The following is a 19,922-nucleotide window of genomic DNA, read 5'->3' as shown; positions in this document are numbered from 1 at the left end:
GGACTCATTGACTGATCGAATGACTATAATTTAAGGTATCATTTCAGGATTTGGACCGATATGCTAAATAGTTTGCAGTATTGCATACACCTTCATTGTTTGAACATAAATTAAAATCTGTACAAACAGTAAACAAACAAAGGGCTCAGCTTTCCAATCACATCTTGGAGGTGGTTATAGAGTCTGACAACATCGCTGACACAGTAACTCAAAATAAACTGCAGACACTCAGGTCTCCAGTCCTGCTCTATGGACCAGTGTTAAATGGATACAAATACTTATTATTGTATACTTAATACTTATTGTATATGTCATGAAAGTATTTGGTTACTGGGCGTTACTTGGGCTGGACTTACCTGCTACAAAACCTGAAATGTTTCATTCAACTGAAAAATAAAAAATTAACATATGAAACAGTTTGACTGAGAGCTATTCACAGATAAGTGTGAAAATAACAACAGCTTCAGTCTGATGATGTTTCAATTTGATAGGAAACATCATCAGACCAAGTTCACTGCTGTGTGAGCTTTAGGGACAGTCAGGGCATACCTGTTCAAAAATCCATATCAATGAATATGGATCAATCTTAAATAGGTGGGAGAAAGAAAAAGGCAAGAACCCAAAGTGTTTGACAAAAAAAAAATCTAGCACAAGGTCCACTTACTGGATATTTTGTGGAGCTTTCAGACACATCTTGTGAACTTTTTCTCATTAGCAGATGGAGTTTGCTCAGTTGTCCTGCAAGAACATCTTCATACAGTAGGACTTTACTAAAATATCAAGTGTTGGTGTTCATTCATTTATATCTCCACCTTTACTGATAAGTTCCATTGGTCAGTCTTTAAGCAATTAGTCAATTTAAGACTGAACCACATCTCTGTGGGCTCGTTAATTCAAGTGCTTTTAGCATTACACACAGTCATTTGATCTGATGTTAATGTAGAACATATTGATTTATGCTTTAATACACAGTGAAACTGACTGCTGCTCCATGATAATAGGCATTTAAAAAAAAAAATCAAGCTATTTAAAAATACGGCCAATATTACGACTGGTAGTTACATTAAAATGAAACATACGTAGGATTATGTTTAAAGCTGTTCATGAATCAGCTCTTACACACAGTAAAAAGTAAAAAAGTGGAAAGTATCAAGCTCTGATGAAAGGTTAATCACAAGACCACAGCATGTGAGATGTGCCAATGTATAATTGTGGTTTTACAGATGATGATACATGATAAAAATTAAGGATAATGGCAGGGCTGTTTGCTGACATTGTAACAAACAACTTCCTTATACCAATGACATTGTACCACGTCGACAGATCCAAGGCGTCGGCCACAAATGAACGGAATTTCCAATTCTAATCACATAGTTTGGCTTTGGTTTGTGTTAGAGCTCATTTGAACTTGATTTTCTTGAAAAACGTGACAGCCCTAGTATGCAGTCCTTACTATTGTGCTGTTTTCCTCTTCTCTTAACCACTCACTGTGTGCTGCTCACAGTTTAGAGCTGGTCTCTTCTTCTCTCTCCCTGAATCCCTCTGCTGTCTTACTCTCTGGCTCTCTCCTCTCTACTCCTGTAGCTGCTCATCATGCTCACTGAAAAGCATGAGGGACCATGAGCTCATGTGACACATTCTGCCCCCTAAAGCACTAAAAAAAGAATAACTTGAAGTTACAAAGATGAAACTCAACACAGTTCATAATTATCCCGAGAGAAAAAAAAAAATCATACAGAAGAAAAGAGCAGTCTTGGGAGTCACCTGAAAGGAATACTCATTCATGACACGATGCAATTCGCCTGAAACAGATAAAAACACTTTATTTTACTGATTATTCATAGGGACTGAAAAGGAGGTGGGTGTTTTGTGATTTTACCCTCCCTTCTGCATGTTTCAGTCACCATCAACCATCATTGCTTGAACATTCTGCTGCAGGCACCACATTAAAAGAGAATACTGGACTGTACACACAGGGGGGCAATAAAAACTGCCACAGCCAGTCCGGCAATACTGCAAGGCCACCATGGGCTAGACTCAAACACAGCTGAAGAATAAGTCCATGTACAGTTCCAAGTCAGACACTTTTCTGACCTCTGTGTTTTTCTGAAAGGAAAACCGTGCAGAAATTTCAATTTAAATAATTTGAGTCTTTTGTTTGTCCAATGTCCTTCTGAAAAGGTCATGTTTTTTTGTTCAGAGTTCAGATGTCTTTTGTAAAATAAATTATCACAGAAGAATGTAATGTCCTGGCAGCGGTCTGCCCATGTCAGCTTCACAGGAAAGAGGACAGGGCCTCGTCCCCATCCTCATTTCAAGCTCATGTCTGGAGGCAGAGAAAACAAGAGAGCAAGGGCGCACTCCTGATCAGAGTCAAAGGTCATCATCTCACGCGCAGCCGTGACATCATCCACTCAAGACCCTGGCACAACCTGGAGGTAAACAAGACATTGGGAGTGTCGTAGAGGAATGGGGATGTGGAAGAGACAGGGACAGGAATGCAGATAGACTCGTTTAAGACAAAAATTCAAGTTTTGTGCAACAGTTTTCCTACATAAAAGCAGCTAATGGTGTGAGCACATACATTGGCTATAGTTTTAAAGTTCAATTAATCAAAAGTGAGTTTTAAATGCAGTTCTCACCCCTCTCCAGTGAGCGCACAGCAGGCCTGGATGTGCCACTGGTGGTCTTTGACAGAGGTAAGCTGGAGGCTCTGGGAGATCTCGGCCACAGACATGCAGCCTTTCACATCCTGCTTGTTGGCAAAGATCAACAGCCCTGCCTTTCTCAAATCCTGGAGGGCAGATAAGAGGCATCAAAAGAGGAGAGGGTGAGATATGTAAATTCTTTCAAAGATATTATAACAATATTAACATTTCACGGAAAATTGCTATGGCTGAACTGACTCAGCATTTAGTGCATTAACTCCAGAGTTAGAGTAAACCAACCATAATTCACCCTCACCCTTATTGTCAAAATGCGTTAATTTAAAAAAAAAAACTTCTCTAAACACTGATGTGTTTAAAGCGCTATATAAATGAAGTTGATAATTGAGGGTTACTCCTATGTTTGAAAACATAAAAAAAAAAAAAAAAATCATTTTCAGAAAATTAATTATTAATTTATAATTAGATAATGTTTTAAAACTGCTTGAGGCTTTGCAAAATGATGCTGTAATGTTTGTAAGTTTCATTATAATGATAATAATAATAATAATAATAATAATAATAATAATAAAAAAATCACAGTTAAAAGCATTTTCCATAAGGTGTTGGTTTTAAATGATTTTGTCTACCCCCTAGACCTCCAACAATTTATATCTATAAAACATGATAAACTGAAGTGTGGCAACGATGCTGTAAACTGTGGACATATCAGTTCATGTAATAAAATATCTTACAAGTATCATTGTCTTACTTCATGTGCTAGCATTCTGTAGAGTTCCTCTTTGGTCACTGAAATCCTTTCTCTGTCTGTGCTGTCGACCACCACGATTACAAACTAGTCAGAGAAGATGGAGAGAAATAATGGACAGTTAATAATAAAAAATCTCAACTCTGTCAGACCCTGGCCTGGACCATAGGTAGAGTGGTGCTGCAGTTACACTACACTGCATTATAATGGGAATTCATACATTTTCTTTTATTTCATAATTACTGTGGCAATTTCTTGTCTGTGATAATTCAAAAAGATCTATACTGTTGGATGCCAAAGGAAGCAGAACAATTCTTTCTGATTTTGAGCCAACATAACCTACTACCTACCTCTGTGTTTGTGTAGTATGTATTCCACGAAGACCTAAGGGACTCCTGGCCTCCAATGTCCCACATCAGGAAGTGGGTGTTGTTGACCACAATCTCCTCCACGTTGCTCCCAATCGTAGGAGAGGTGTGCACCACCTCGTTCATAGAACTATAACATACAAAATTTAAAATAAATAAATAAATAAAAAAACCTTTGAGTTGTTGGTGACACAAGAAAAATCCACATTTATGCCACATTTTATAGATGAATAAAACTGTGAGGATATGTAAGAAGCTTAGTGAAAGAACGACATTTGTATACTTACAACTGGTACAGAATTGTGGTCTTGCCGGCATTGTCCAGGCCAACAATAATAACTTTGTGCTCTGAAAAGCAATAAAGACACTTACAAAGAATTCACAGAGCTAGCAGTGACATCAATATGTGGGCTAAGTGCTGGTGACTGACTGATGTACGAGTCTTATGTAAACTCAGCCAAGTAATCTGTTTACAGGATGTCTTTTGATGTGGAACTGCATTGAGCGATTCACACAACAGCCCTTTTTGTGTTCTTTCAGTTCCAAATTGTGTAGTTTCACACATCTAGCATTGCTGCGACATTGTGGGGCTGTGAACACTGTACTTTCACAGCTACGGATGAGTTAGTGGGTGGTCTTTAGCAAGCTTGTACAATCAGGCTGAACCCAGTAGCAGCTGAGGCGATGGCATTCACAGTTTCTCTCTCTCTCTCTCTTAAATACAAAGAGGCTTTACTTGTGAAAAAGACAAACAAGATGTGACAACTAGGATGAATTGCTCTCTTGCGGTTGATATGCTGAAGTGACAAGTCAATAGTAAGAAGTCCTGTAGTAAGCACAAGGATAGGATAAAGGTAAAGGACACAAGATTGCTCAGCACTTGTGCATCAAAGTGTTGCTTGCTTTTTCTATAAATCATTTGCGACATAATTCCCAGCTTCAAGCATCTCTTCACCACTAGGTTTCAGATCCTGTGATCACCCAGAACACAAATGAAGAACAAAGATTGTTTGGTGTTATTAGTTATGGACAAAGTGGTAATCAAGAGAAACTAGAGCATGAAAGAACAGGATCAAGCCCACATTCTACCTAGACTTTTAAAGTATGGCTTGTCAGAATTATCTCCATGTTTAGTCTACAGAAAAGCCTAGCATCACACAACAAACACACAAAGGCATGCGCACTGGGGATACATTTGGTCTCTTGGTAGGAAGAACTTACAGGGTGATGGCTCTTATACCGACTTTAAAATATTGTCCTAAAACACTTCAGTAGTTTTTGCCAGTTTGAGTTACAATTTCTCAAATTTACCAAAATATACATACATATACACAACTATACATTTACATGCAACTATACAAATACAGTCAAACAATACAGCCATGCAAATCTCTCAGCTGCGGGACTAATAATGAACTATATCATCTTATCTCTTACACTATTTCACTTAGAAATAAACATTAGTTGTTTGCACCAGATCATTAAATTGTTAATGTGAACCATGTGCTCCAGTATCTTATTTGGTTTCAGTCGTTGAGAAGTGGCCCATTGAACTGTCTAATTATTCTAATGTTTGCAAATCCTGGCATAACTCTTTGCAACTGCTTCTGCCAACCAACTCATCCAGATGCACAGAAGACCCCAAGTGCGTTGGTAACAGTAACTGTCAAGAGAGCCTCGTGTGATAATAGCTTCGGCCAGCCACCTCATCACACTGCAGGGAAGTTTAATGGAGGTTTAGCCGGTCAGACAACCACAGGTGTCACCTTGAATATGAATGATGGGATACTTCCTAAGAAATCACAGCATCAGACTGGTGACTGAGACTGACTGGTTCTTAAAAATTTGTATACCAATATTCAGTATACAATCTTAATATGTTGTGACCAAGAACACTTTTTTCCCCCAAAGACTGATATGAAACAGATTCCCAAACGCAGTGAAGAAATGGGCAGCAACTCATTACAGCCTTTAACGGGTTGATATGGTGAAGGTAAATTTAACACAATAAAATAATAAATAAGATGTGCCCCATAATGTTTCTTTGGTGGTAAATAAAAATAAACAAAAAAGAGAGCTGGCCAACAAATATACTTCATTAAATCTAGCTTATCCAGACTACATTATTACATCTTTTTTGTTTGGAAAACACCTTCAAACCCTCACAACCCTGTTACCCTGTAACTGTGACTAAAACCTTAAAAAAGCAAAGGAAGTGAAAGTTGCAAACAGAATTGCACAAGATCAAAATGTGAGCCTTGTGTCTTTGCAACTCTCCCATGTTGAATCAAAACAAAACAGCTGTGAGGCAAGGAGTAAATTATTTCAGCTAAAATGCACTTTTAGCAAGCATAACAGACTGCATGCATAGAGATAACACATAGCTGACTACACTGTCTTTGGTGCCTGGAGATCACAAGTCAGTCCGGTGAAACTGCAAGAAGCTGGGGCAAAAAAAAGTCTTGTTTTGAAAAACAAACAAAAAAAAAAAAAGGTCACGCAGGTGCCAGCTAAGCCGCCTGCAGACATACTATCTAAACACATTAACCGTTGATATATTTAAAAGCAGGTGGCACAGTGGCTGCATGGGTTTCTTCCCACAATCCAGTGTCAGTCTGCAAAAAAATATTTTTTTCTTTTTTATCATTATTCTGCAGCTTTGGTAAAATAAATGTCTGAAAATAACAAATCGCACATCACAATTTCTCAGAGTTAAATGTGGTGTCTTCAAATTGCTTGTTTTGTCTGACCAAAAGTACAAAACCAAAAGACACTCAATTTACTATCAAATAGGACAGCAGCAAATCTTCACATTTGAGAGGGTGGAACCAGCTAATTTGGGGCATTTTTGCCTAAAAAAAAAAAAAAAGACCATTATCTAAATTGACCAACTAACTGATAAATAACTGTAATCCAAAGACATGAAGGTAAGATTCACTTCAAACTCTAAATTCCCCATAATTAAGCACAAACGTGGGTGTCTACGTATGTCTTCCCCACCTCTTGCCCAATATGTGGGATAGACTGGGACAGTCTCTCTCCAGGGCCCCCTTTCATAATGAACAGGATTAAGATTTCAGAAAATGGAAAGGAATTTTAAAATCAAATCTAAGATCATTTAGAAGCCATGAACAAGTCAACACTGTGAACATGTTTGTTACCATTCCCTTTTAACATTAAACTGTATGGAGTCTGTAATGTCTAATCACATGTCCTCTTCACTGTGAATGAACTTCTGTTGTTCCACTGGGTAGAATCAATCAACTGGGGACAGCCATGGTTAAGGCTTCCTTAGACTTGAAAGTGCAGCTGGTGCTAGATAGAGGAGTTACAATAAAAGCCTTACAGACCCCAGGGACAGGAGGGATGGAAGCAAAATGGAGCAGAGCTCAGTGGAGATCTAACAGGGGATGAATCGCCAGACAAAGCTAGCAACAGCAGGAAATGACCACAGTTTTTGCCAATGTTTATGTCAAAAGGCAGTCAAAGGATGTTTGTCAAACATTTTAAAGACATTAAATGTTGTGTATGCCTACACTAACCATTATTGTAATCTTCAATTGAGATAGTAATTTCTTTTTCAATTAATTGTTTGGATTGTAAATTGTAAGCCAATCTCAATTTCCCAGAACCCAATGTGGCTCTTAAAACCTGAATACAATACAATACACTTAACATTGGTATAAAACAGGATACAAGCCAAGGTTGGTTTGTCTGTTGACTTATTAGAAATTATCCACTTTAGTTTTGATGTTAGGTATGTGAACAGCGGATAAACCTTTCTGTCTGGAGTCTCGCTGTGTACGTTAATGTATAGGAGTCACTGCACCATCAGCACTATAAGATCTGGAGTACATGTAATGGACCTACTTTACAGCAATTTTGTTCACAGCTGACTGCCCACAGCATGCGAGTCCCATGTGATCCAGTCTGAGTCATGACGAACTAAAACTCCATAGTGAAATTACAGTTGCCTCGGTGTTAGACAAGCTAAGCCAACTGTGAATGGATGATGGGTTACTTGTATTCTTGACATTACCATGATAAGGTGATGTGATTACCCTGGGAGTATAAAGTCAATGTGACTCACTCTGAAGTAATCCATTGATCCTTATTCAATCAAGCATTCTGCTGATGTGGCTGACTTCAGTGTGCTCTGTTTGTGTGGCCATCTCCAGTCATAATACTGGCCAACCGGGCTGAACACTGGACCATACGTCGGGACTCAAGTTACAGAGGTTTCGCAATGCAATCCTGTTTACCGATTCAAGATCACTAGCTAGGGATCGACTTGGTTTCAACTGACCTGCGCTCCAAACCCCCGAGAGCATAAATAATCTAACACTAAGTTAACGCAGAGACGGTGAACGGAGTTTGTAGAAAACTACATCCTTCACACGTTAAAATGTGAAACAACAACGTAAACACATATAAAAAGGACATAAGTTACAGTGGCAGAAATTATGATAACAAAATAAGACTTGTAAACTGTCATGTGTATAAAGCTGTATCCCAGGCTGGTATGAACGCAGCAGACCTGTATTTCACAGCGGGCCTCCTCTGACCACTGACTCCACTTCGCTCCCATATCTTCGACAGTTTTATGATAAAAGCCACGGCACCATTCTTACCTTGGTGATTAAAAAGCCTCCATAGCTTTGTAAATAGTATTCCCATGGCTGACGATGAGTTTGTTTTGATGCCAGCTTGTAAGAATCCGCTGTAACTTAGCTAGCTAGCGTTGATGATATTTAGTGCTATCAACTTTACCCAGCTAGCTAGCTCGCTAACTACACAGACGAAGAGCTGTCAGAGCATTGAAGTGTAACCGCCATACTTGTATGAAATAATGTTACTGATATCTCTTCCATATGATGTAAGTTCATGTATGACGGTAAATGTATTGCCGAGAACAAAACCGAAACGCTGTCCACTGTGAGTAGCTGATTGGTATCAGCTGGCTGTTGTGAAGTGCGCTGCGCTAGCTAGCTGTCAATCTTGCGCATGCGCGGTTGCACTGTCCTGTTGGAACAAATGATACACCTAAAACTAATGTGGTCTGGTACAACAGAGTACAGCAGTCCAGCAATATATTGTACTGCTTTATGCGGACAGGTGTTTTCTATTAGTTTATCCACCCCATTTATATCGATGAGGGTAAGCTTAATAGCGGAAACCTCTATCTAATGCAAAACCGTTGAAACATCTGTCTAAAACAGTTTCATTAAAAACGGAACATTAGAATCTTCATCTGGGTAAATTTATTGCAAGACCGTTGTATTAGACTGCTAGGTGTACCTTATAAACTGCTAGTATAGTATGTATACTAATACTCCAATGTATTTTGGAAGATATATTACAGTAGAATAGGAATAAAAATGATCACATAGAATAATCATACTGCATATATTTGATAATCAATTAGTAAGTTAAGTAATTTTTTCTGCTAAAATGCATAATATACTCATAATGATAATAATTATTCCATAAGTAGGGTGATTGATTAACAGACCAACAAAAACTTAATCTGCAACTGTTTTGATAATCAACTAATCATTTAAGTATTTTTTTTCCCCCCAGCAAAAATACCAAAAATTCACTGGTTCCAGCTTCTCAAATGAGAATAATTTCTTCACCCTTGAGTTTTGGACTGTTCAGAAAAAATAAGCAATTTGAAGACATCATCCGAGGATCTTTCATTATTTTCTGGTATTAATTGAAACTATTGTATGTATCAAGACCTCATATTTGTTTTGAGTGCTTGCATTGTATTAAAAATATCAAGACATATGAGGTAATAAAGACAAAGAACAGGTGTGTGTATGCTTTTGAACAAAAACAAGCTCTATCCATACAACAGCATAAGGGCAGTTTATTTCATTACAATTGTAAAATGACAGTGCACACAAACTTCTAATCAATGCATCATTCTCTCACAGGCAGTTTTCAAGATCTTTTAAATTGTTGCTTATGCTCCAGAGTTTCGAAACAACAACAATAAAAGCTACTGTAAATGGCAGATTAGACCAGAAGTCTCCTTGTCGATGTTCCTTTTTCCAGAAGCACAATGAGATCTCTGGCCTATGGACAAAAAAAAACTGAACTTGAGATTTTCAACAAATAATAAATTACAAGATACAAGAATATGTCATTAAAAGGTGATGATATATTAATCCTGCATTAGCCGTCAGCTTACAAGTGAATTCATCTGATTTAAAAAAAACTGCAGGGAACTGCTCTACATTTCCATGAACGTCGCATGTAACAGACAATGTAACAAAACAGATCAGTCCTGCCCAAGTGCTTTCAGAAAGTTTATGACTCATTAGTCTTTGGTGAAAATCAAATTGAATAGATGTAAATATGGAAGAAGGGTCTGTTAAATTACTATTTAATGTAAATTTTACTTTATTTTATAAAACCTTTAAAAACAAGATGGAGGAAAGTTTTTTATTTATTTATTTTTATCAGATGGCGGAAGGCATATGCAAGGCCGTGAAAGACAAAATGAATGGAATGTAATTTCACGAACTGAAATGAGCTTTCGTTCAATTATTTGTCTGTATTTACATATGGAAGCCCTCAATAAAATCCAATTCTATCAGTTTTAAATGACGTCCTGCCAAACACAGGGCAGACAACAGTGGCTGATAAATGCATGACATATGAAAAACATGCTGGCGTGACCATTGTAGTGACTCCTGTGCTCATTATATTAATAATTTTTTTTTTCTATAACAACTAAATCATAACATCTTTTAACAATTTAACACGACACTCAGAATCAAATCCCCCATCAGATGGGTGAGAACATAAACGCTACATCTGTCAGCACACTTCCAGGTCTCAATGACCTCTCATTCCTGAGGTTTGGAGCTTTGAAATGTGTTGGTATCTGCATGATGTTTGTGTTTCCGACTTGATATGATTAATGACAAAAATGGCATTAAGAAAGAAACAAAGAGTGCGCACAGGGAGCTACTGTATGGACCCTGAAGAGAAAAACCACAACACCATCCATGTCACTTAAAAGCAAATGTGTAAAACTCTGGATTTGGGAACAGGCTTCCACAAGATTTATTACACTCACATCGAGGACAGTGGCAAACAAACTTGAGAAGCATTAAAGATGCATTATATTCTGCTTCTACCAGCTCCTGGGTGCGTGCAAACATGTTCTGTGCTGATCATCGCCACTGGATGCTCTTGGTGTCCGGCACTGGATCGAGGCATGTAGTGACCTGTAGTCACGGTCCTATCTGCATGCTACAGTAACAGCTGAGGCGGCGGGAAGGGTCCAGAGAGCCTACGTCGCACAACATCACCTGCTAGTGTACTTCACTCTCAAGCCACATCTGGGGACATATTCAGATCAGCTCCAGCTTTAACCTTCCCTTTAAACCTTTAACTGTTCTGGTCTTGTGCTACTGTCATATCCAGTTCCTTCCCTTGTTCACATCAAAGCAAGAGCAGGATTCTTAATTTTTTTAGGTTCAAATGCCCATTTGGCAGGAGCCAAGGCCAAAGGGAATATGAGGTACTACACATCAATACGAGGTTGTTACAGTCCAAATGAGTGTAGTAGTTTCATCATGTTACAGCAAAGCTGTCTCAACTCTTAGGTCCATGGTGGTCGCTTAGAGAAAGACAGGCCTAGACTTTGTTTTGCAGCAGGCCGCAGCTCAAAGCCGGTGCCTGGATTCCTGGCTGTAGCCTCCCGGCGATCCTCGATTACGATGAGGCTTGTAAGAGTCCTGGTAAGGGTCCTGGTAGTCCTCCTCCACCAGAGGCGAGTGGTCCCGGCTGTGCTGTGATCCCGAGGACAGACGGTTGCGATTCTTACGCGCCCGTTCATTATGGTAGTTCTCGTCGGCAGGCATCAGGCTGCGACGTTCAACAGGTGAATGATCTGTTGTTGTGTGGTTGCTATTCCGGTTTCTTTGGGCCTGTGTAAGAGAGGAAATACTGATTCTGTGTGGTGTTTTGTTTTGTTAAACATTTGACACAACAACTAATTCATGTTCCAAATTAACAAAAGGTTTGTAAAATATTGCAAAGGTTCAAATATTACATTGAATATCTATCCATCTCTACTCCTATTAATATAAGAGTCATATTTAATGATAAAAGATGTTCTACGTGAAGGACTTCAAAGTCTAAATTTACTTTTAAACACACCTCAAAGTCGCTCATGACGGCTCAAAACATGGTTGTAAAATAGTTATAAAGTGTTAACAGTTTCCTCATTGCTGTAAATGAGGAAACAAACGAAGATCAAAGATCTGCAGCTTCTGTCGGCTTGAATTTAGTTAATTACAATGGATTCCAGGAGTGTCAGAGACGGAGCTGCAGCTTCGCCCGCTTGGTCACTGCCAATCCATATGCTCAGCATGCACCAAACACTTATGGTTTTGCCAATATTTCCCTAATCCTCTGCTTTGGACGGAGCTTCAGAGCCTCGAGGAGAGTGGCAGAATGATACAGAACTTTTGCATTACTGAATTACTAGTCTTTTATTTAAGTGCACAGAACATCCTGAGCCTTCGGATGGAAAGCAAACATTTTACAGCTACCGTTTGAGACTATAGGAGTGTCTGATGCTCCAAATATCTGAGTATTGCTTTAAGCTGTGGCTAGAAAACCTGCAATAACACATTTATCAAAAGCAAAGCACTACCCTCACAACCTCGTATATAACTGTACTGTGTCTTTTCCTCTGTCCTCCGTTACAAAATGTGATTGAATTTCACAGATAAGCAACATACAAACATAATGATACATTATCAAACTTAAAATTCAGAATACAGCGCAACTTTTCCTTTTTTTTTTTCTTTTTCTGTTTGACATGTTCACCTGAATGGCAGCAGGATATGGGGAGAGAGCGGTGGAGCCCAGATTGCGGCCAAGCAGGGGGTTGAGTGGCGTGCTAAGTGAAGTGTGTGTGGCACGCCAGTAGGCCTCCAGGTACTCTGCCAGATGTTCACACGCATCTTCCAGCTGGTTCTCATCCAGAATAATATCAAACATCTCCTGAGGTTGGAAAGGGAGAGAAGAAAGTGTAGCTGCTGGTGTACGTGAAAAGTTTCACCACAGAATAAAACCTAACTAAGTGGTTGTTGCTCGTCTAGATTTAACGGGGTGTTTGACATTTACTCACAGAAGGACATTGTGCTAGTTTCTCAGCTGCAACAAGCTGCACATTCAAGTGTTTGCTTTGAGACTTCCCTCTTGATTTGATCAGCCGCTGGAGGACCTATGGGAAGGACAGATGCAGTAGAAATATCTCCAATTATGGAATGAACACCAAAGACCTAGTACGCAGTAAACAAGCCTCACTCTTGGCTAGACGAGCCTCTTTATCACCATCTCCACTGCACTGTGAATTACAGCTGCTCTCTAAACATTACAGCTGCTCTCTATGCATGTTTGGGAGAGGAGATTAAGTTTCCAGAAAATCAAACCGGCACAAGTAATAACACGCCTGTCACTGCTCCTATAGGTTCAAACTCCGAGTGTAACAGTCATGCTTTCTGCCTCAGACTTCCCTCTCTCCGTCTGGAAGGCTTCTCTCATATTTCACTTTGAAATGTAAATAGCAGGGGAATAAAGCTAAAACTGTTTCTGAGATTCTGTTTGGCATATTAATTTGTTTGTAATTGCCTGCCTGAGTGCAGTAAGTTACTTTCTATTAATTTTAAATAATGTTAATCCTCAAAAGATAGCAGCTCTTAAGACTATATACAGCATCCTGCTCGGAGAGCAGCAGCCGGGAATTATCTAGCATCTAAGCTTTCAATCTTACCTTAGGTGAGGACACTTTAACATGGACGATAATGGGTGCTAATGAGGTCTTGATGAGCTGAGCTGGATGGTTAATGGTGTCTGCATCCAGCACCACCAGCTGTAGAGACCGGGCCAGCTCAAAGATCCTTTCTATTTCACTCTGCACCTCCGCTACAAGAGGACAACAACATACAGCAGAGCAAGAATGAACACGAAGGAAAATGAGAGCAATTACAAAACATTCACGGCTGAAACGTCTACGAGACGTGCACATCATTGAGTGAGACAGTTCCTGTAGCTTTACCAAGGCTGGAGCGGGTGTTGGATCTCTCAATGATGGCCCTCTTACTGGGGTTGTTTAGTACTGACCTCTTGGCCAACGATATGTCAGCTGTTACCCTTGTGATGGATATCCTGCAACAACAACAAAACGTACATGTCACGCAGAGCGAACCGGCAGCGGGATGATGCACAGCGTCAGGCGCCGCTTACCTCCCATCAAACCTGTGCTTCAGGAAGTCGAACAGCGCCTTCTGCATCATATCCGTCACCTGCGTCCGCGAGCGAGGGGGGAGAAGGTGGAGGAGACGAGATGAAGAGGGAGGAGGAAGGAGAAGAGAAATTAAAGACTGATTAGGCAAAGAGGCCAACATCAGCGTCCTTCCATCCATCAACATCTACTGAATATGTTACAGAGCAGCAAAAAAAGGTAGAAGTGAACTCTTATTATTCATTCTAATGCAATCCAGTCAGGCTGCTGCTGAATGCTCTGTGAATTACACACTTGACCGAGCGGTTTGTCCACGGCGGGCAGTTTCTTCCCTTCTGGCTCTCCGCTGAACGAACGTGGGCCACATTCAATTACGTGATTAGGGGCTACAATGAAAAGTGTCGCAAAGGCCAATGCACAGGTGATGAATTGGGGCAATTAACACAGCGCAGCCTACAGTTCGGCACTGGCTGATGGATATGAGTTGCCACTCTGAGGCCTGGAATTGAAACAGAAAGTCGCTTGCGTTCAGAAAGTCATCCTTAAAGACAGTCAGTCTGGTTTGTTCGAGGTGTTCGACTCAAGGCGATGAGTCCACGGATACATGAATCAAAACAGGCAAAGCGCTGCGTTTAGCTCCGCCAGCTGTCACTCTGATTAGTTGAAATGAGCCTGACAGCGACAGAGGGTTGACAGATGTCCTTTGAGCTGAAACACAGAGTGGTTGTCCCATGAAAAATACTGCTATTAAAATGTGCAATGACTTTGTGGATCAAAAGGTGATTCATTTTACAACCATACAGCAGCAGTGGCTCAAGTAACACGCCATTTCATGCTACTTCATACTTCTAACTTAGAGAGAAATGTACTTTTTAATCTTATTTTACTCTTATAAAATATAATTTGCTGTTATGGATTAAACTACCCAACAGTGTATAAAGTCGCTACTTTACAGCTGCAACATTAAAATGCTGCTTGCATACACACCTGTAATGTCATCTATACAGCAGTGATATAAAACTGTCGAAAATCATTGTGCTGCATAACATTTACTTTAAGTACATTTTGCTGATAAACCTTCTGAACTTTAACTTCAGTAACATTTTAAAGGTCCAATATTTGACACTTTTCTGGTGTTTTATTTGAAGCATTGATATCCATAAGAAAATAGTGATATACAGGCTGTGTGCATTTCTCTGTGGACTGAGCGCGTTGATACTTTCACAGTATTAATATAGAACCTAGACCTGCTTTATAATAAAAAAAACAAACAAACATGGAAATCTTACTTTACACAATATGAGACCTGTACCGCCCTTCACACACAATGCACACAACTCCTCTTCACTCCCCCCGTAAATTAATAAAGGTAACTACACCCTTACTCGTGGCGCTGCTCACACCGTCGCTCATGAGCTTTATTATTTGTAGGATTAAACTGCCTTCCGGCGGTGAGGCGAACAATAAACGAAACGCCATTTAGTAACTCATCTCGTTCTAAAACCTTCGGCGCAGCACCCATTATTCTCTGCTTCTAATTTCAAACCATGCTCCACTTTTTTTTCCCAGACTGACGCAGTTTACCCAGAAGGTTGTTACCACGGCAACACCCGAATGGGAGGCATGGACTGTGATTCCATGACAACTGACTCTGGGCTCCCACCTCCCACCACCACCTCCTTGGCCTCCTTTATTGTTTGTCCTGTGGTTCCAATAGGTACTGATAATCAATTACAACTTTCAGTTTTAATGTTTTATCTGTGGGAGGTAGCGACACAAGCTCATAACAGCTGCACTGTCACCAAGAGAAGATATGTATTATAATTATTGTTTATTGTTTATTTAGCAGGGACAATGAACATTACATTTGCTGCACCAGATGCAGCTTAATAGTTCATCTTTTCTCTGTCGTCCCTGGGTGGAGGTGCCCAGCAATGCACGGGCTGGAGAAGTGAAATTATGTCATGCACGGACTATCCTGGTTATTTCAGCTAAATGACATGTTTACATTTCAAAGTTTATACCATTAAACTGTAAGGTCAGTCTTCTGTCCTATCAATGGAAAGGCAGCAAGATTTGCTGTTTTGGCTGTGAAGCAGAGGCTGAGTAAATGCCTTGAGGAACAGTAGCATGTCCTACCTCATAACCTTTCAGGGAGGGTCCCACCAGGACAACCGGCCTCATGGAGGGAACCACGTCATACGGAGGGATGAACTCAGCCTGGGGGGTGGGGTTGGGGGGTGGGGGTAGAACACAACTACAGTCAAGCTTTGATTTTATTAGCAAGTGTCTCCTAAAGAGTCCAAGTCACCAAGTGTTCTTCTACTCAACTTCAACTTCTACTTGAGTGATGCTTTAAATGAATTTATGCTCCATGACAATTTTATATAAATAAATGTACATCTTTGTAATAACCTGTAGAAGCACCCACCAACCCATTTAGCCCAGTTAAAGGATGTGATGTGACACCTAGAAAAAGCTAGAAAAAATTTAATTTGCACTAAGAGGGAATATAAAGTTTTATTTGATATGTCAACCTAATAATCAGAGTTTATTAGGTTTATTAAGAGTTTATATTTTTATAAAAAACAAAAAAACAACTACAAAACACAGAAGTGTCTGCTTTTCACAGCAGAGTTTCCAAACAATAAAATTAAATTTGTGTCACATTTAAATTTTTTGTTCACTGTTTTCAGTGTCAGAGTTACGATTAAAAAAATGGAGCTTTCAAATAACAAAAGCTCATTCAAATAATTCTGATAAATCAGGTAAGTGCAGATGACCACATCCGTTACATGTATCATATGACAGTCTGCAGTATCCATATAATGTATAAGTCTTTTTCAAAAAGTCATAATTTACCTTTATAAAGAAAGTGATCCTTCCAGAGGTAAAGGTTAAGTTTCAAGTGTTAATAATTAAATTTTATCCCTCTGATAATTTACCTGCTTTATATGGCTTTAACTACTAGGATTATTAGTAGGATATACAGCAGGAACAAAACATTAATAGTAATGTAAGTAATTCATTGTACTCACCACTTTCTGTTTCTGCTTTCCTGAAAAAGAAAGGAAGGATCAACTGAGTGCATACTGGACTGGGACTATATGTGAAATTATATTAGACTATAAAGCGTCACAACATCACAGGAGGGAAATAAATACCCCTCACACATACAGAGCATCTAACGAGACAAACAACTCCCTCTGTGAATCTGACGACAGCGTTTCCTCTCAGACCTAAACAGACTTGTGTCTTTGGGACGAACCTGCAGAGTTGGGGTTTGGTTTGAATGTGCCCGACACCATTTCTCCCAGACTGGAGGAGGAATTCCCACTGGATTTACTGCTAGAGGGAAAACAGAGAACAGAAACAGAAGAGTGTTTAGGTAAAATCCAGCCAGACGTCTTCAGTCGAACACCACCAACCTCCGGAGAACACGTGACCACAGAGTGAACCTGCAGTGTTTATTCTTCTTGGACGTAACTAACTGGTACAAGTGTGACCATGTTTTTAAGTTACTTTGAAGAGTGCTGAGGTAGCTTTGAACTAAAAGAGATTAAAATGAACAAATACATAAGAAATAACTGAAATAAAAACATTAGGTTTGAATAACCAGACACATCGACTGACTCGGGGTCATGTTCACTGCGCTGTAGGGAAGTCATCAACTAAAAAACATCCCTCTATCTATTATTAAGATGAAGCTTTTTGTAACAGAAAAACAAAAAGAAGAACAAAATGATTCGAGGTAAGTAGTTTTCGTTTTTTTTCTTTCTCCATTGAAAGTGAGGAAAGTCAGCAGTCAGCATCTCTAATCACCTTGGTGGATAAAACACATCACCCCATCTGATGGAAAATTCTACGGTGGCCACGATCCAGGAACACCTCTGAGAGGCTGGACCACACAACTCAACTTGGCTTTCATCCACCTGACTTCCTCCCTATCTGCTGGCTCAACTGCCAGGCTCTAGTGGCTCTCTCTCCCCTCAGCTCAGCCCCCCCACAACCCTCCAGTCCAACTCTCTTTATCCCTTTTGATCCATGTGTCTACTCCACACCGCCTGCACTCTCACATCTCCCTTCCTCCTCCCCCTGCTCACCCATGGAAGCGTCCTCTCTTCTGCTCCTGCTGGAGTCTGATATTTTCCAGCTTCAGAGGGCTCGGGATGAAGCCGATGTCGCAGCCTTCCTTCACCAGGCGGCCGATCCACCAGTCGTTGTTGTACTTCTGTAAAAACGAAAAAATAAAATCAGAGAAAAATCATCAGCATGTGAAATTAGTCTGCTGGATGGACAGTAATAACTGATGATGGAGAGATCCAAGATTACTTTTCAAAATTCTCATGGGAAATGCTCATTCATTCCTTCATTTCCACTTGCTGCTGCAAAATCTAAAAATCCTGACCCCAAAAAAGAAACTGCCCTATTAGTCTCAATCACAAGCAGAATCAAAGGGGAGAGCCCGGTCCCAGCGAGCTGAGACACCATAATCTAATGACAATATCAAAGAGAAATTTAAAGCTCTTTCCTAAACAGCGGTGAGTGAGGGCTCGGTTCCCAAAAAAAGTTTGGCAGTCATGACAGTGTGCTGCTAAAATCTTCACTTCCAAGAAAAGACAGTTGGATTCCAGTCAAGGCTAAAATTCACTATAGAAACAAAAGATGTTTAGCATCACGCAGCGCCATCATGGACCCAAACCATACGGCCAGAGTCATAAAGACATATGTATCATTCAGGAAGAACAAGGAGTCCTGCAGCAGATGGTCTGGCCCTCACAAAAGCCCTGGTCTCAACATCATGGAGTCAGTCTGGGATCACATGAAGAGACAGGAGACACTGATACAGACTAAACTGTGGCAAGTTCTCCAAGACGCTCACAACAACCTGCCTGCCAAAATACTGTGAAAAACAAGTGCACCCACGAGAACTGATGCTGTTTTAAATGTAAAAAGCGATCACACCAAATGTTGATTAGATTTTTTCTGTTTACTGCACAAAACAAAAAGAGTCAAATAACACTGCTGCATGACCTCAAAGCAGAGCGCACAAGACCCTGAAGTGCTTCAAGATAATAGAGATTTATACATCGACAACTGCAAACACAAATGGGCAAACTCCCCCTTCTGATGAAGTCCATCTGATTTGAAAGGTCCAGAACTGTTATTAAATGGACGTCGGGTGTGGGACTGTGTTTTTATGAGTTTGGCTGCAGTTTCTCTCACTGTCAGGTTCGTATAACTAGTGCCTTAACTGCATATGGGTTGTTGCCATGGTTACCTGCAGTTTAATACATCTTGACGGTTGATTTAGAACGACATTTAAGCTGTTGGCTGGAACTAAAGTATATTATATTAATGGACAGCTGCCAGCCAATCAGAACATAGCATTTTCTTTGGTAGTGAAACAACAGTCTGCTCGCACGGTCCAATCCCATAGAAAAAGTCTATTAGATACACAGTAGAATACAGAACCACGAACAGAACAAACACAGATCTGCCCGTGTGATTTCTAAACCGAATGGAGTGCACTAAATTAAATCCTCCACACAGTGCCACAGGTTTAACGTTACTGGATAGTGACTGAATTGTACCTCTTTGATGTGGAGGAAGTCCTTGGCATCAAAGGAGACGGCTGTGCCAGCCACAGGAACATCCTCATCCAACGCTCCACAGTAGCTGACATTGGTCCTCACAGCAAAAGCCACCGCTTTAGTCTGTAAGACAGACGGGAGGAAAAAGTCATCAGAGCAACAAGGCAGCAACGTACAGTGAGTATTTAAAAAGGGATAGGTGATGTGGATTAAATCCTCTATCACATAATATCAAACTTTATATTATGATACTGATATAATATATTGTTTTGT

The 19,922-nt window shown here is 40.0% G+C and overlaps 2 protein-coding genes across 4 annotated transcripts in view; both read right to left on the bottom strand.

Annotated features, from left to right (window-relative positions):
- Positions 1 to 1,797: 1,797 nt before the first annotated feature.
- Positions 1,798 to 8,785, bottom strand: arl5a (ADP-ribosylation factor-like 5A). The gene is made up of 6 exons (XM_023409752.2): positions 8,414 to 8,785; positions 4,070 to 4,130; positions 3,765 to 3,912; positions 3,418 to 3,501; positions 2,643 to 2,794; positions 1,798 to 2,432 (listed from the first exon to the last, which is right to left on the bottom strand). Exons 1-6 carry the CDS (start codon positions 8,457 to 8,459, stop codon positions 2,384 to 2,386), a joined length of 540 nt encoding a protein of 179 aa, XP_023265520.1. The 5' UTR covers positions 8,460 to 8,785; the 3' UTR covers positions 1,798 to 2,383.
- Positions 8,786 to 9,630: 845 nt separating this feature from the next.
- cacnb4a (calcium channel, voltage-dependent, beta 4a subunit) overlaps positions 9,631 to 19,922 on the bottom strand; it is a 34,250-nt gene continuing 23,958 nt past the window's right edge. For 2 of the 3 annotated variants that reach the window (XM_023409753.2, XM_023409755.2), the window contains 11 exons: positions 19,650 to 19,772; positions 18,159 to 18,286; positions 17,324 to 17,403; positions 17,094 to 17,113; positions 16,195 to 16,275; positions 14,058 to 14,116; positions 13,870 to 13,979; positions 13,585 to 13,736; positions 12,940 to 13,035; positions 12,636 to 12,812; positions 9,631 to 11,728 (listed from right to left, as the gene is read on the bottom strand). In XM_023409753.2, the coding sequence (XP_023265521.1) occupies positions 11,465 to 11,728; positions 12,636 to 12,812; positions 12,940 to 13,035; positions 13,585 to 13,736; positions 13,870 to 13,979; positions 14,058 to 14,116; positions 16,195 to 16,275; positions 17,094 to 17,113; positions 17,324 to 17,403; positions 18,159 to 18,286; positions 19,650 to 19,772 (1,290 nt within the window). In that variant the 3' untranslated portion in view covers positions 9,631 to 11,464. The remainder of the gene's footprint in view (positions 11,729 to 12,635; positions 12,813 to 12,939; positions 13,036 to 13,584; positions 13,737 to 13,869; positions 13,980 to 14,057; positions 14,117 to 16,194; positions 16,276 to 17,093; positions 17,114 to 17,323; positions 17,404 to 18,158; positions 18,287 to 19,649; positions 19,773 to 19,922) is intronic. The other variant, XM_023409754.2, reaches the window with a different exon arrangement.

The sequence above is a fragment of the Seriola lalandi genome, unplaced genomic scaffold (assembly GCF_002814215.2).
Source record: "Seriola lalandi dorsalis isolate HSWRI2012SDOR001 ecotype SW California unplaced genomic scaffold, Sedor1 jcf7180002054406, whole genome shotgun sequence".
In the NCBI taxonomy this organism is placed as follows: Eukaryota; Metazoa; Chordata; class Actinopteri; order Carangiformes; family Carangidae; genus Seriola; species Seriola lalandi.
The sequence above is the reverse complement of the archived record's forward strand: the minus strand, read 5'-3'. Positions and strand labels throughout refer to the sequence as shown.